The 16,827-nt window shown below is 36.9% G+C and overlaps 1 protein-coding gene across 2 annotated transcripts in view; it reads right to left on the bottom strand.

Annotated features, from left to right (window-relative positions):
* LOC114328118 (uncharacterized) overlaps positions 1-16,827 on the bottom strand; it is a 78,290-nt gene that overhangs the window by 34,311 nt on the left and 27,152 nt on the right. For both annotated transcript variants that reach the window (XR_007697492.1, XM_028276892.2), the window contains exon 6: positions 589-3,590. Coding sequence is in view for 1 of the 2 variants with exons in the window: in XM_028276892.2 (XP_028132693.2) it covers positions 589-3,590 (3,002 nt within the window). In the remaining variant the exon portion in view is untranslated. The remainder of the gene's footprint in view (positions 1-588; positions 3,591-16,827) is intronic.

Here is a 16,827-nt window from a genome sequence, read left to right as displayed (position 1 = left end):
ATCTAGAACCGGCTTGGTGAACTCTATTCACCATTAAAGTATTTCCGTTTCCCAATGAAACACCCTGTATAAGACAGTGATTAGACCGGTGCTCATGTGTGGGTGTGAGATGTGGACTCTGACAAAGGCAATGGAAAGAATACTCCGGTGTTTTAAGAGAAAAGTCCGCAGAAGAATCTTTGGTATCACGACCAGAACAGTAACCAATACCGAATGAGAACAAATGCCGAGGTCAAACAGGGACATAGGGCTAGCGATATTGTCCAAGAGATTAAATTCGAAAATCTAAGGTGGGCTGGCCATATCCATAAACTCCCGAATATCCGCCTTGCCAAGTTGACCAGGGAGGAAGCTCCTACAGAAAGGAAGCCCTTACGACGTTCACGAATTCGATATCGAGATGAAAGCGAGTTGTGCAGTCGGCAAAGACCCACCCCGGGTTGTAGTGCTACGAGAAGAAAAACCAGAAAGGACAGGAAAACACCTTAATATCACCAACTGATGATCTAACATCAGAATGAAGCAAGAAAACTCATGTTGCAGAACTACTGTAGAAATGATGTTATAGGTAGGTATTCTTATACTTACTACTTTGTCGCCATTATCCAAAGATTTTTTACTCCTTACTTTTTCTTTACCACAAAAAATATTTTTGAAAAAGAATCTCATTCTTCTAGTGAACTTTCCTTTACCTTTCCCTGGTTTAATCTGTGATATAACTGAAAACAGCTCATTTTTCATAAAGCTTTTGTCGCTAAAGAGTTTAAAGCTAAAATCCTCTTCTATTTCATAAACGTTCAATAAATTTTCAAAAAACTTCATTGTCGTTAGTTTTTTCACATCAGAAATACAACTGCAAGTTGACACATCGTATTTTATGTATAAGTTGTTTTGATTTAATAGATTTTCGTCAAAAAGTGGACTATTTGTGGTATTGTGTTCTTCCGTGTTAATATGTAGTGTGATATAGCCCATATTGAAGTTTGTAGACATCAAATACACTCCAGGATCCAGAATCTTTTTTAACACCACAATGTCTTCTAGACAATTATTCTCCATAATCTCTCTAAACAATGGCATTGGTTGAAAAACATTCTCACAATTTTCATCAAAATTACATGTATAACCAATCTGAGAGTATTTAGGTAATACGATTTCACTTTGAGCTCGTTTGGGACTAGTAAACTCTTCTTTTTTTAGACTAAAATCTACATTGCTAATGCTTTCTTTCAATTTTAATTCACCAGAGTTCATTTTTTGTGTATTCAACTCCTCTAATTCTAGTAGTTTGTCAATATCTTCATTTTTATGATAATAAGGGTATGCATATCTCTTTAAACGAATGTTTGTAGACATTTCGACTGTCTCAAATATTAGACTATCGTCTTTGTCAGTCGTATCGTTCATATCTTCTCCATCTTTGGCATTATTTGAATGGTTATTATTAACGTGAAAGGAATCATTAAGTTCTGCATAAGGATAATAACTAGTGATACTTGGAGCAATATCCTCTTTAATAGTATCCATCGATTCATTCTTCATTTCATAACACGAAGGAGTGTTTCCAAACAATTCTGCACGAGGTCGTAGCAGTTCTGCCATAATTGGCCTTTTGAAGAAAGTTAAAGGGTCATGTTTTGACTTTTCCGACCTGACATAACCACTATCTTCAGAATTATATGACTCCGCAAAACTACCAGTTTCAGTCTGCTTTATTTTTGAGTTGTGTTTGAAGGTAAATCCTAGAATGGGGTTAAAATTAATTTTTTTTTCTACTAGATTTTGATTATCGTCATCTTGGTACAAGAAATCAAATGAAGAATTTGAAGGTTGAATTGTGCGGCAGCTGCAATTACGAGTTATACCAGATTGTTTACTTAAGGTGTACGTTTCTGAACTTTGTACTATAGTACTATCGTTGGATGATACAGCTTCTCTAATGTGCGTTGCTGGATTTTCAGAGTTGCAGAATGTTCTTAAGCAATGATTTAAAGCTATAAAAAAGTTGACAACTTCTTTGGAAGTGTCTTCTTTTACTTTTGTTTCCAATTTTGAACATTCCGCTGAATCTGCCAATCTTCGTAATAATTCAACCACATTGAGACGCTTTACTGTATCTATGTTTTCCTGGATAAAGGTTAAAAGTTTCTCAGAGTTCTTTTTACCTAACAATCGAAGAGTTTCGTCCATAAATTCATCAATGGGTCGCTCTATACTTTCTTCTACTAAATTTTCAGGTATTTTATTCAAAACCTTAGCATTGCTCCCCTCTAAATTCTTACCCAACGTCAAGTATCTTACTTCAAAGATTTGTCTCACTTTCCTTTCATTGCACATCTTCTTCTTCAGTTTGCTTCGTATACTCTTATCGTATATTTTTCTTCTTTGGTAAGAACTCATTTGAGGTGGCTTATAGTCCTTAGTTAATAGAAGTCTACTTGTTACATTTGGCTCATTTACTACAGATCTGCCTAAATAGAAGCTGTCCACGCCAGAATTTGAGCTATCTGCTAAATTTGGATTGTTAAGATATCTATGTAGACATATTAGACTTGATGTCCTTCCCTTTTCTCTACTTGAATTCAACTTTCTCAGGCTAATTTCTGATTGAGATTTCTTAAGAAGATAATCACCTCCGTAGTTGTCTCTAGTCTTTATATCTTTGGCAGGAGTACTGTGCTGTTTCATTTTTCGTGGTATTCTCGTAGAAGGAACTAAACTGGAATTGTTTTGTTTTTGTTTTCTTGGAGAGTACATTGCTGGATCTCTAACTTCTTCTTTTGGTTCATTCTTTATATTTATTTCTTTGTTGAGCTGGCTGAAATTTGTAATAACCATATCTCCAGGTTTATCCTTTAATTTATATGATTGTTCGTCCTTTGTAATATCTTGCAAGTCTAGACGTTTGCTATCACCTGTAGTTAATTCATGAGCCTCCTTGGGTAATTTATTAATACATTGAGGTATCCTAGAAGTCTTTTTAGGAGTTTTGGGTGTTTCCTCAATATAACTTGGCCTGCTAGTCAGAGGTTTTCTATAGTTTACCAAAGATTGGACTCCAATTTCCTTTTTTTCTAAATGGGGAACCTCTAACATCATAAATTCGTCCTGGGTTTGAATTTCAATTGTACAAACAGTATCAACATGTGACATGTCTTTCATTTCAGTTATTTTTCTATTGAAATTTGTGTCATGATCTTCTTCAACCTGGTTATTCACTTTTTCAACAGAAATATCAATTTTAGGAATCAAGTCTTCTGGAGTAACGTTTGATGCACAGTTTGCTTTGTTTTCTTTACCTTTCAATCCTTTGGTCGTCATAACAGTTTTTACCATCTTAGCTGACTTATCGCTAGATTTGAAGGTCTTGTCTCCTATTTCTTTTGGATTTTCAGTGGAAGTTGTTATAGAATTATGGGAAATGTAATAAGCATCTGTGTTATTATCATTGGAATCATCTTTTCTTGCGAAGCTAGGTAGTTCATGATAGGACGTGACCTTGTCACTGGTAGTAATTAATTTCTTTGAAGTGCTAGCGTCTTTTAATTCAGTCGGACATGTAATTTTGGTAAAATTTTCTGGTTGATTATCTGAAATGATTAATTAAAAATTAATTTAATAGATCAGTGATTAATAGATCAGACTTAATAGATCAGTGACAGATCAATTTTTACACTAAAGAAATCCAGACTACTTGCTATGAACATAAGGTATCCCTTCATGCGTTGTTCCTAGATTTTAAACAAGCCTATGGTAGGATAAGAAGCACTAAAATGTATGGAAGTACTGTGCTCTTTGGGCATACCCGCAAAACTGATTAGGCTAGTAAGAATGACTTTAAATAGCACACTAAATCATGTAGTCTGGAGAGGTTTCTCATCGGGCTAATTTGTAGTGAAGTGAACATAGGTCTTAGTTCTCTAGACTCTCCTAGAACATAGGTCTCTGTTTTATTGACTATAATAAAGCTTTCGATAAAGTACGATATAAACAATTAATGAATGTCCTGAAATTAAAGAAGATAGACTACAATGACCTCAGGATCATATCTTATTTATACTATAAGCAGCGAGCAAAAGTACGTGTTAACGAATAGGTTTCAGAGGAAATTGAAATTAGACGTGTAGTGAGACAGGGATGAGTATTGTCGCCAGTTCTCTTTAATGCCTACTCGGAAGAGATCCTAAAACAAGCTCTTGAGGGTGAAACAGCTGGAAAAAAGATGAACGGAGTTCCCATTAACAATATTATATATGCGGATGACACTGTCGTCTTAGCCGAAAATATTGAAGATCTTCAGAGACTGGTTAACAGAATAGCGATATATAGCCAAGAATACGGTCTAACAATGAATATAAAAAGACAAAATTTATGAGAATATCTAAAACTCAAAGAAATAACGATAATCTCCCCATAAACGGAACCAACGTCGAACGAGTAGACCAATATGCATATCTTGGCACAATGATCAACTCCACAAATGATTACTTCCAGGAGATTAAAATTAGAATAGAAAAAGCTAGAGCGAATTTTAACAAAATGAAAAAAGTGCTCTGCACAAGATATCTAAGGTTAGAGCTAAGAGTAAGGTTGGCTAAGTGCTACGTTTTCTTGACTCTGTTTTACGGTTTTAACTATTTATAATGGGAAATAAGCTACAATATTATTAAAAAATGATTTTTTATTAACGTTTCGACGCCCAAATCGGGTGCCGTTGTCAAAATACAGAATACTACTAACATAAACAAAAATTCAACAACATTCAAAACAACCAACACATTGAGATCTATTCTATCTAAAACTAAACCTAACAATGAACAAGAAAGGACAAAGAATTGTATTTATAAAATACCTTGTGAATGCGAACAGTTTTATATAGGTGAAACATCAAGACCATTAAACGTTAGAATTTGATAGATCTCAAATATTTCAACACGCATGGGATAATGAACATAGAGTTCAGTGGAGAGATTCAAGTATAGTCCTGAAAGAAACAGATAGTAAAAAGAGAAAAATCAAAGAAGCGGTTCTAATTATGCTAAACGAAACCAATTGTGTCGCAAATTCCTCGGTGGAATGCAGTAGGATGTGGATACCCATACTGAAAGAGGAAGTCAATAGAAAAAAAATACCACAATTAGTAAGTCAATAGTCGAGTTAGTACATATTTTATATTTTAGTATTACTTATATATCCATGTATTATTGATATTATTTATAATTTAAACAAAATTATAGTAAAGTCAGAATTTGGTATTAATTTTGAGAGTAAATTAAATTTAAGACCAAATATTTACGATGTCGGGATAGTATCACGAGGTATTTTTCCTGCTCGTGATTTACTATGAGATCTCTAACGCGAGAATTTTAATGTCACTGTTGCATGTGGTTGTCTTTTTAAAGACAGATCACATGCTATGATTTTTTTGTGACGGATATTCTTGAGTTGGGGTTGATTTCATGTAATCGAATGAACTATCTTTCAGTAAAGTCGTCCCAGGAACGCAACTCATAAATATTGGCAATATCATTTTAAAGTCTTCTACTTTAAAATGTATCATATGTATCTGAATTGCCGATATAAATGAGTCAAATTAAATAAATTATTAGAAGAATTTTTTACTAAGCAACAACATTTTTGTTTATGTTAGTAGTATTTTGTATTTTGACAACGGCACCCGATTTGGGCGTCGAAACGTTAATAAAAAATCATTTTTTAATAATATTGTGGCTTATTTCCCATTATAAATAGTTAAAATTGTAAAAATGCCACAAGAAAATAGCTTCAGAACAACATCTGTTTTATCTGTTTGAATGCGGCACAATGAAAAAACTGGAATCATTCGAGATGTGGGTATATAGAACAATTCTAAAAATATCATGGATAGAACACGTCACAAACAAAGAGGTTTTGAGAAAGATGAATAAAGAAATGGAAGTCTTAAATACAATCAAAACCAGAAAATTGGAATATCTCGGACATATTACACGTGGAGAGAGATATAACTTGCCTTAACTCATTAGCAGGGAAAGATTTAAGGAAAAAGACGCATAGGGAGACGCAGAATATCGTGGCTGCGCAAGCTGAGAGAATGGTACGGATGTACATCAAGCGAACTTTTCAGAGCAGCAGTCTCCAAAGTCCGAATAGCTATGATGATTGCCGACCTCCGTCGCGGAGATGGCACTTGAAGAAGAAGATAGGTCTTAGACAAGGAGAACCGTTATCGACGGTGCTTTTTAACTTAGTATTGAAAACAATAATCAGAAATAGCTGATTTACAACAACCGGATCTATCTTCAACAATGAGCATCAATGTATGAAAAGACTAGAACAGGAGGCAAAATATTTTGATCTAGAAATAAACCAGGAAAAGTCAAAGTACATGATACTCGGAAATACAGAGCAAAAAGAAGAACAACAGTTTACTTTCATATTTAATGAAACAAAGGAATATATGTAGTTTCGAGGGAGTGGTCCATTTTACTTATCTGGGGGTTAGTATAGATGAGAAAGGTCAGGAAGAATGGGAACTGAATGCTAGATTGGCAAAGGGAAATAAAAAGATGGGAAGCCTTAGACCTCTGATAAAATCCAAATATGTAGGTATCGAAAAAAAAATAAGGATATAGCCCAATAAATGACCGTTTTGTAGTGTAATTTTCAGGGGCAACTCCGAATTGCATGAAAATTTGGATTTATGTTCTACTTACCCTCCGCTTCAAAGTTGAATTTGTGGTGTTGGCTGCTTTTATTTGGGGGGGGGGGGGGAATGATAGTCACCCCTTCTCGGGGGGTGAAAAACGCCTGTTTAAAATAAGCTTGGAAATGGATAAATTGACAGATTATAAGTAACTCTCGTTCTATAAAGCTTTTTAAATAAGTAAATACTTTTCGAGTTATTCGCGATTGAAAATGTTGATTTTTCGACAAAAGAACCACGTTTTCAGACCGTTTTTCGCAAATAACTCAAAAAGTAAATATTTTATCAAAAAAAATATTCTTAGCAAAAGTGTAGCATATAAAAAACAAAAAAATGGTATATCAGTAAAGTCTATAAATTGAGTAAAAGCAAAGTTGTAGCTCATGAAAAATACGTTCTTATGCGTCTAGTTCCAAATCGAATAATTCAAGGCGAAATCACCGAAAAACGCACTTTTCGGGAAAAGCTTATTAACATTTTTAAAGTATCTAAAAAAAGCTTTATACTTGTTTTTTACAAACATTTCTAGCTTTATAAATAAACGAGTTACACTGATAAAAAAAAGTAGGTCCCTTTTTTTGGTTAAAAAAATCGTGAAAACCTCCCTCTATTTAGCATACTAAATAAAATTAATCGTTGCCGCTTTACCATTTATTTTAACTGTATGTGTATTGTTTATATTATATGTAAGTTTGATTGGTTTGAAGTGCTTATTTTTAAAAAAATTTGGTTTTATAGTAAAAAAAATTTTCTAAAAATCTTTGAAAAATTTCCTTTTTTCAAAATAACTTAAAAAGTATTAGTGATAAGAAAAATCTTAAAGAGTAAAAAAATATTGGTTTTGCCATTATAAATATGCTAGTTTTATTTTGTTTTTCCGTAAGACAAAAGTTGGTTAAGATATAGCTGTTCAAAATTTGCATACACTCGTTATTAGTGACCCGTTCAAGCTTTTTCAACTATCACCCTTTCAAAAATGATGTCAAAGTACTGTCAAAGTATAAAGACGTATTTAAAAAGTTCTTTCCAAAACTTTAAATATTTCGAAGTTCTAAACATTTTTGAAGGATCAGACAGGCTGCCGACGAGTTTGTACAACATCGAATATCTCAAAAATAGGTATACATTTCGTGGGGCAGAAAAGTAAGTTAAAAAAAAACAATTATAAAGAGGACCGATGGAGGTAAGTTCAAATATTTATTCAAATCTTCCGCTGTTTGATAATTCTGATATTGATATTGTAACAAAATAATTATTGACCTACCCTCGTATACCAGCTCCCGTCTCCGGACAGACAGAACACTATCGATGTTTCGAGATACGCCGATGCAGCGACGATGACGTGCAAGCGGTCACATGGACATAGCTGGAGATATATAGATATTTCTGGAATATCTGTATCGCATATATAAATAGGACATATTTGTAAATAGAGTTAGTCTTAAGCTAAAGTTTGTAAAGTAAACTTGTATAAATAAAAAATAAAGTCGTATATAAATTACGAACCGCTAGTTTTATTGTAATTAGAAGTAATTACACTAATAACCGCTACAGTTGGTGTTAACGGTGTGGAGTGTAAATAAATGAAAATTGAAAAAAAAAAAAGACTTTTGAACTTTATTCGTCGGAAATAATCGGAGTGCGTTAATTGTTCGGTATTCGGAAAGACTTTTGAACTTTATTCGTCGGGAATAATTGAAGTGCGTTGATTGTTCGGTATTCGGAAAGACTTAGACATTTTGAAAAGTACGTGTGTGCCGACCAAAGATGTTGCTACAAGAACTGACCATAAAACAGCTCCGTGAACAATTAGAAGAGTACGAATTAGACAGCAGTGGGTGCAAGATAGTCCTACAAGCACGACTCAAGGATGTCCTCACGAAGAACGGAGATGACCCAGAGACGTTCCACTTCCAGTCAGCAGAACAAGTAATCTTATCGAAATTAAAAACTGTTTCTGAAACGATCGATGAAACTTCTAGACAGAACAACGAGAAACTTGAGGAAGTTAGTAGACAGAACAACGAGAAACTTGAAGAAGTTAGTAGACAGAACAACGAGAAATTTGAAAGTGTTTCTCAAAAGATCGATGAAACTTCTAGAAAAAGCGACGATAAATTCGAAAATGTTGCTAAAAGATTTGACGAGACTTCTCAAGTAATTAAAGAAGTTTGTAGACAGAGCAACGAGAAATTTGAAAGTGTTTCTCAAGTAATTAAAGACGTTTGTAGACAGAACGACGAGAAATTTGAAGAGGTTTCTAGAACATTCGATAAGATACAGAAAAGCGTAGACGACAGTAAAGAAATGTTAGAAGATAAGATCAAACAACTAGAGACTATGGTAACCAATACGAAAGTGCTACCTTCAGTTAATGCAGTAGTTTTGGCCGTAGAAGAGAAGATCAAAGAATTAGAGAGCATGATAACCGATACAAAAGTGCAACCGTCAGTTCATGCAGTAGCTTTAGATCCTGTAGTGAAAGATGAACTACCGAGAGAAGAAATGTCGCATAATATGAGATTCAAATTACCACCATTTGATGGAAAGTCCTCTTGGTCCATATATCTTAGACAGTTTGAAGCTATTGCGACCGCCAATCATTGGACCGAACAAGAAAAGGCTGTTTCCTTGACTGCTGCTTTACGAGGTGATGCTGCAGATATATTAAGGTCAATTCCCAAGGGTCAAGAAAATTGTTACCAGACCTTGTTCACTCGTCTAGAAAAACGCTATGGAGATGCCCATCTACAACAAGTATACAAAGCACAACTGCGAAGTAGAAGTCAACGAGCAAGTGAGAATCTGCAAGAATTTGAAGCAGATGTGGCTCGTGTGGTGCGGTTGGCTTATCCAGAGGTGCCAGACAGCGTTTTAGAAGAAATTGCAGTAGATACCTTCGTCAATGGGCTGAAAGATAATGAACTACAGAAAGCTTTACGACTAGCAAGACCGAAAGTTTTAGATGAAGCACTTGCTATTGCATTGGAACACGAAACGGCTAGTCAAACTTCACGAGGCCATAGAGTAAGAACCATTGAAGAAAGTGACGAACACAACGATGAACGTCTGGAGGAAATGATACGGAGAGTATTAAGTAATCAGATGCCAAAGAGACGCGAGCCTAGATGTTGGAATTGTGGAGACGTAGGCCACATTCGTCGTAATTGTAAGAAGATCGTACAGCCGTCGGAAAACTAGAGCGGGTCGACACCAAGGGGCAACTGCCGACCTCGAGAACTAGAGCCCCCATAGTAACTGTCAACCTTACGTCCTCCGGTGGAATCCACAACTTATACATCGAAGGTCGTATCAGTAATAGATGTAGATCATTTTTGGTGGATACAGGTGCAACGAGAACTATCGCACGTCCAGATGTAGTACGAGACCATAATAAATTATCACCTGCAACAGTAAAGCTTAGAACAGCGACTGGTGAGCTAATTAATACATATGGCGAGGCTAATATGTCAGTATCCATTGGCCAGACCACAGTTGAACATCAAGTATTAATTGCCGAGATCTCCGACGAGTTCATATTGGGGATGGACGTACTACGAAAAGTGGGGGCAATATTGGATGTTCAAAATGGAGTTCTCAGGATCAACGGTGAAGAGTTGCCCTTTCACGACGACAAAGAAGATGTCATCCGCTTACTAACTACATGCGACGTAACCATACCCGGTAATAGTGAGAAAATTCTGATGACCATGCTTGATGGACACTGCCGAGAGGGAAGTTTAAGGATGGTCGAAGATGTAGAAAATGTCGAGTTCCTAACGGCGAAAACTTTGGTAAAAGTTCGAGATGTCATCCCTGTAAGAGTTATGAATTTAAGGGAAACTGCTATTAAGTTAAGTAGAGGAGCTTTGATCGGACAGTGTGTTCCCGTGGCTTCAATTTGCTCTATGAATACCAATGAGAAATCATCAAAGTCAAAGTATCCAAAAGACCTTGTCGAGATGATCATTGAAAGATGCCAAGACCTTGACTATGAACGAACGGAAAAAGTAAGGTCTATGCTGATAGAGTATCAAGATGTTTTTGCTATTGATAAGAAGGATAAGGGCAAAACAAGCATAGTAACGCATAAAATAAATACCGGAGACGCTCAGCCAATCAGACAACGGCCTAGACGACTTCCATTTGCGAAAAGAGATGAAGCCGAAGAGATTATCAAGGATATGGACAAACAAGGGGTAATTGAACCATCGAACAGTCCATGGACATCACCAGTAGTTCTGGTAAAGAAGAAAGATGGTTCAACGCGTTTTTGTATCGACTACCGCCAGCTCAATGCGGTAACAAAAAAAAAAGTTATCCTTTGCCCAGAATAGACGATACATTGGATACTCTCTCCGGTTCTCGTTGGTTTTCCACACTCGATTTAAAAAGTGGATATTGGCAAGTAGACATGGAGCCAGCCGATCGGGAGAAAACCGCATTTTCGATAGGATCAGGGCTTTGGCAGTTTACGGCTATGCCGTTTGGTTTATGTAATGCCCCTGCCACATTTGAAAGATTAATGGAGGCAGTTTTAAGAGGTCTAACATGGAAAACATGCCTGGTTTACTTGGATGATGTAATTGTGGTTGGAAGGTCCTTTGATGAACATGCCAAGAATCTAATAGAAGTCTTTCAACGATTGAGGGCAGCGAACTTGAAGTTAAGTCCGAAGAAATGTCACATGTTTCGACGAGAAGTTAAGTATTTGGGACATATTGTATCGAGTAATGGTGTAACAGCTGATCCCGAAAAGATTGAAGCAATTAAAGATTGGCCAGTACCAAAAGATAAACATGAAATTAGAAGTTTCCTTGGCCTATGTACATATTACCGACGATTTGTCAAAGGATTTGCCAATATCTCCAAGCCCCTAACAAAGTTGACGGAGGAGGGCAAAGAATATACATGGAGTGAAGAGTGCCAAAAAGCTTTCGAACAACTACAAATGGCTCTGATCAGTGCACCGATATTAAGCTACCCGGGACAGGCAGGAAAATTTGTTTTGGATACCGATGCTAGCAACAGTGCTATAGGAGCTGTTCTCTCCCAAATCCAGGACGGACAGGAAAAAGTCATCGCTTATTTCAGCAAAGTCCTGTCGAAACCGGAAAGAAACTATTGCGTTACCAGAAGAGAACTGCTGGGTGTAGTGAAGGCTTGCGAACATTTCCATAAATACTTGTATGGCAGAAAGTTCCTTCTTCGCACCGATCACGCTGCTCTAAAATGGCTCATACAATTCCGTAATCCAGAGGGCCAGATGGCAAGATGGTTAGAACGATTACAAGAATATGATTACGAGATAGAACACAGGGCCGGAAGAGTTCACTCAAATGCTGATGCCCTTTCGAGACGACCATGCAGTGCGAATTGTAATCACTGTGCCAAATTAGAGGAACGATTTTGCCCCGTGAGACGAACCACCGTAATTAATGAGCAATGGCAGCCCCAACAGTTACAAGAAGCCCAAGAAGACGATCCATGTATAAAAAGAGTATTGGATTGGATGCGTCGAGGTGAGAGACCTAGTTGGCAAAACATTAGTGCATGTAGTCCGGAAGTCAAGGCCTACTGGAGCCAATGGAATTGCCTGATACTAAAAGATGATCTTCTGTACAGAACCTTTGAGAACGATGATGGTACAGAATCTAAGCTTCAGTTGATTGTACCTAAAAGTAAAGTGTCAGAAGTATTGCGTCAGTTGCATGACGGTACATCAGATGGACACTTTGGTATTACGAAGACTCTGCAAAAGGTTCGAGAACGGTTCTATTGGGTGAACTGTAAAGATGATGTAAGAAGATGGTGCCGTAAATGAAACTACAGGTCAAACACCAACCTGCCTGATGTTGGGTCGTGAAGTTCGTTTGCCCTGCGACCTAGAGTTTGGCTGCGGACCTTCCGAGGAACATGTTGCAGGCGAAGACTACGTTGACCGCCTGAAATTACGAATGAACAACATTCATGAACTTGCCCGACAACACATTCAGATAGCCAGTGACAGAATGAAAGATCAATATGATTCTCGATGCAAGAATGAAAGCTTCGAAGTAGGTGATCTTGTCTGGCTTTATAATCCGCAACGTCGTCGAGGCTTGTGTCCTAAACTGCAAAGACAATGGGAAGGTCCGTATGAAGTTAAGAAGAAAATAAATGACGTAATATATAGAATTAAGAAGTTGCCAAACGGTAAACCAAAAGTTATTCACATAAATCGTCTTGCACCATATGCTGGCTCAAATGAAACAGAAGAAGCACGAGTCCTCTAACAGGAGATGAAAGATGTCGCACAGCCAAGTTTTAATCAATTTATGTCAAATTACGCAGAAAGAAAGAGTGCTAGATTCGGCGTGACCACAGAAGTTCAGCAAGATCTGTTTGGTGTTCCAGAAAACGTCTCTCTAGCCCACTGTGTTGCACAAGACCTCGAGATGACTAAAGGAATCTCGTCCGTATTCAATAGAAAGTTCGGCCGCCTGGACGAGTTAAGGAATCAACAACCTAAAATTGGAAGAGTATTGCGATTGGAAGATGGTCCTCGATCTTTGCTGTATATAGTGACCAGGAAGTCTTATACGGACACGCCAAGCTACGAGAACATATGGCGTGCTCTAACTAATTTGAAGAAAATGGTCTGTAATTATGACATCAAAGATTTGGCTTTACCAAAAATTGGCCATGCAGTAGAAAATCTGGATTGGAAGATTGTGAGAAGCATGCTGGAAGTGATCTTCAGAGAAACTGGCGTACGGATTACTGTGTGTTGCATGAACCCGAAGATGTCATACCCTTCAAAGACAGTAGACTGTTACTTCTTTTCTAGGGGTGTATGCAGAGCCGGAGAATCCTGTAGATTCCGCCATCCTGGGCCATCTAGAGTTGCTGATCGGGACGCTCAGATCTTAAGAGGGGAGCAGTGTAACAAAATAATTATTGACCTACCCTCGTATACCAGCTCCCGTCTCCGGACAGACAGAACACTATCGATGTTTCGAGATACGCCGATGCAGCGACGATGACGTGCAAGCGGTCACATGGACATAGCTGGAGATATATAGATATTTCTGGAATATCTGTATCGCATATATAAATAGGACATATTTGTAAATAGAGTTAGTCTTAAGCTAAAGTTTGTAAAGTAAACTTGTATAAATAAAAAATAAAGTCGTATATAAATTACGAACCGCTAGTTTTATTGTAATTAGAAGTAATTACACTAATAACCGCTACAATATTGATCAAAATAATGAAAATTTAACGTGCAATGCCTTAAACGGCGTTTCTAAAACACCTAAGGCCATAGCGGAAAAGAAAAAAACAGAACAACATGGAACCAGAACACGAATCAGAAATAGTAGAGAAAAATAAAACTAGAAACAAAAATAAGAAGGCAGCAAAACGTCAAAGGCCGAATGAGAGCCAGGAAGATGAAGATTCAGTGGCTGAAATGAAAAAGCAACTAAAAGAAAAGGACGAAGAAATTAAAAAACTCAGAAACCAAATCCATCAATTGAATGAAAAAATCAATGGACTACAAAATACAATAATAAACTCTCAAGAAAAAGTAATCGAAACTATAGATAAAAGATTCGACGAACTTAAAAACGAAAACCAGACAACCGATATACAAATAAATGAAAAAAAAATCGATGACAGCAATCCCAAAGAAAAAAATTGAAGATACTAATAATAACATCGCAAATACAAAAAATTTACCCATAACACCCACAACAAAAACAAATGAAGATTTCCCTTCCCTGCCAAAAAAGGTCGGAAAAGACAACAGCGTGCCATCAACATCTAAGGTACAAGAACTATTTCCTTCCCTACCGAATAAGGGCAGGGAAGAGACAATGGAAACAAGCGAAATTGATAATATCCTAATCACCGAACAAAACAATCAAGAAAGCACTATAAACAGGTCCAAACCAAAACCACCCGTCATAAAACTACAAACAGTAAACGAAACAGGAACAATATTGAAAATTGCTGAAACTCAAAAGATATACACAGACAATAAAATCTCCAAAAGCGGAAGAGAAACACTCATTCAAACAAAATGCCCTGAAGATTATAGAAAATTTACCCATATCTTGGAAGATTATAACAAAGAAATCAAAATTCAGTGGATCGCCTTCCCATTAGACGAAGATATCAAGCCCAAAATGGTTATTAGAGGACTTCCCTCAAATACAAAACCTATAGATATACAAACGGAACTAACAAATAAACATGAATTAATACAATTAACGTAACAAACATGAAGTCTAGGAAGGCAGACAAAAAATCTCTGCCAATGTTTATAATTACAGTGGAAAAAGAAGACGTACCCAAAGCCAAGAAAATTACTAACCTTATGTACATGAGAGTAGTAATAGAAGATCTAAGAAAGAGCAACGGACCAACTCAATGTTTTAATTGCCAGGGCTTCCACCACGCCCAAAATGCATGCTTCAAAGACGCTAAGTGCGTAAAGTGCGGAGAAAATCACAAGAGTAAATTCTGCCAAATTCCAGCAGAACAAAAAGCAAAATGTGCTAATTTCCAAGGGCAACACCCGGCAAGTTATACAGGATGCCCAAAGATACCTGCCTGGGGAAGACCCAGACAAATAACAACAGAAAACAGAACACAACAACCTAAAAGAAACAATGGGCAATCGTACGCCCAAATCACCAAACCAACACAAAACCCAACAACAGATTCGACCATATTAATTTCAAAAGAACAACAAAAAGGACTGGCCACGATGATAGAAGAGCTAGTCATAAAAACGGTAAGTGAAGCGATTAAAAATGTAAAAATAGCACTGAACTAAGGCACGAAACTAGGGGATAGCTGAAGATAGGCTCCTGGAATTCAGGCGGCATAAGAACTAATACAAACGTGCTGGACGAATTAATAAATAGATATGAAATGGATGTCGTAGCATTGCAAGAAACTAAACTAACTCATACCATCAATATCAAGTTTCCAGGATACGACATCTACAGGAACGACCACAGAGCAAATTCAGGAGGAACTGCTATCCTAGTGAGAAAAGGAATAAATCATACATTACAACATACGCCACCACTAAACACTATGGAAGCAACAACAATAAAAGTCCAGATGAGACAAGGTGAAATAAGGATCACTTCAGCATATGTAAGGCCAACAGATCCTTTAAACGACGACGACCTGAATACGTTCCTGAACGCCGAAGAACCGTCCATAATAATAGGAGACCTAAACGCCCGATCCCCTAACTGGAACGATAGAGCTACAAACAGAAACGGTAGAATACTGAATAATTATCTAGTGAACAACGAAGACACCATGGTGATTGGGCCCATCGAACCAACATACTTTCCTGGAAATGCTCTACCAACCCATTTAGATATAGTAGTGGCCAAAAGCCTAGGACTACAAACAGACATCCGAACCTTAAACGAAGGATCAGCAGACCACAACCCCATACTCATAGAAATAGGTACATGGGAAGAAGATAACAAAACAACAAAGAAAAGAAAGAAAACCAAGTGGTCTAACTTCAAACGCCTAGTGAGCATAGGAATTGGAAACATTCCTACAATTGACAATCCACAAGAAATAGAGGAAAAAGTCCTAGAGCTCGAAAACATCATAAAAGAAGCACTAAGAAATAGCACTATTGAAGAAGAATATGAAATTCATATGGGAAGATTTAGAGACATAAATCAGGAAATAAAAGAAATGATAAGGGAAAAGAACAGAGCCAAAAAGAGAGCCAGAAGAACAAGATACCAGGAAGATAAAAATAGGGCAAATCGACTGAATCGACAAGTCAAACAGGCACTAATAGACCATAGAAGCCAAAAGTGGGAAAACTACATAAAAGAAATGGAGGAAAGGAGACAAAATATGCAAGAAATATGGAGGCTCCAAAGAACTTTAAGAAACGATAGAAAACCCATTCCCCCACTACATGGAGAAAATGGGATCGTCTACACAGAAGAAGATAAAGCCGAGGTGATGAGAAGGACACTTGAAAGAGAGTGTACACTGAATTATCACCAAGACGAAGATATAGACTTTATCGAAGAAGTCGAAGAAACAGAACTAGAAACGCCCGAAGAACAAGAGGAAATATAAATCCC

This window comes from Diabrotica virgifera, chromosome 4, assembly GCF_917563875.1.
Source record: "Diabrotica virgifera virgifera chromosome 4, PGI_DIABVI_V3a".
NCBI classification, from domain to species: Eukaryota; Metazoa; Arthropoda; class Insecta; order Coleoptera; family Chrysomelidae; genus Diabrotica; species Diabrotica virgifera.
Note: the sequence above shows the minus strand (reverse complement) of the source record. Positions and strands in the feature narration are given on the sequence as shown.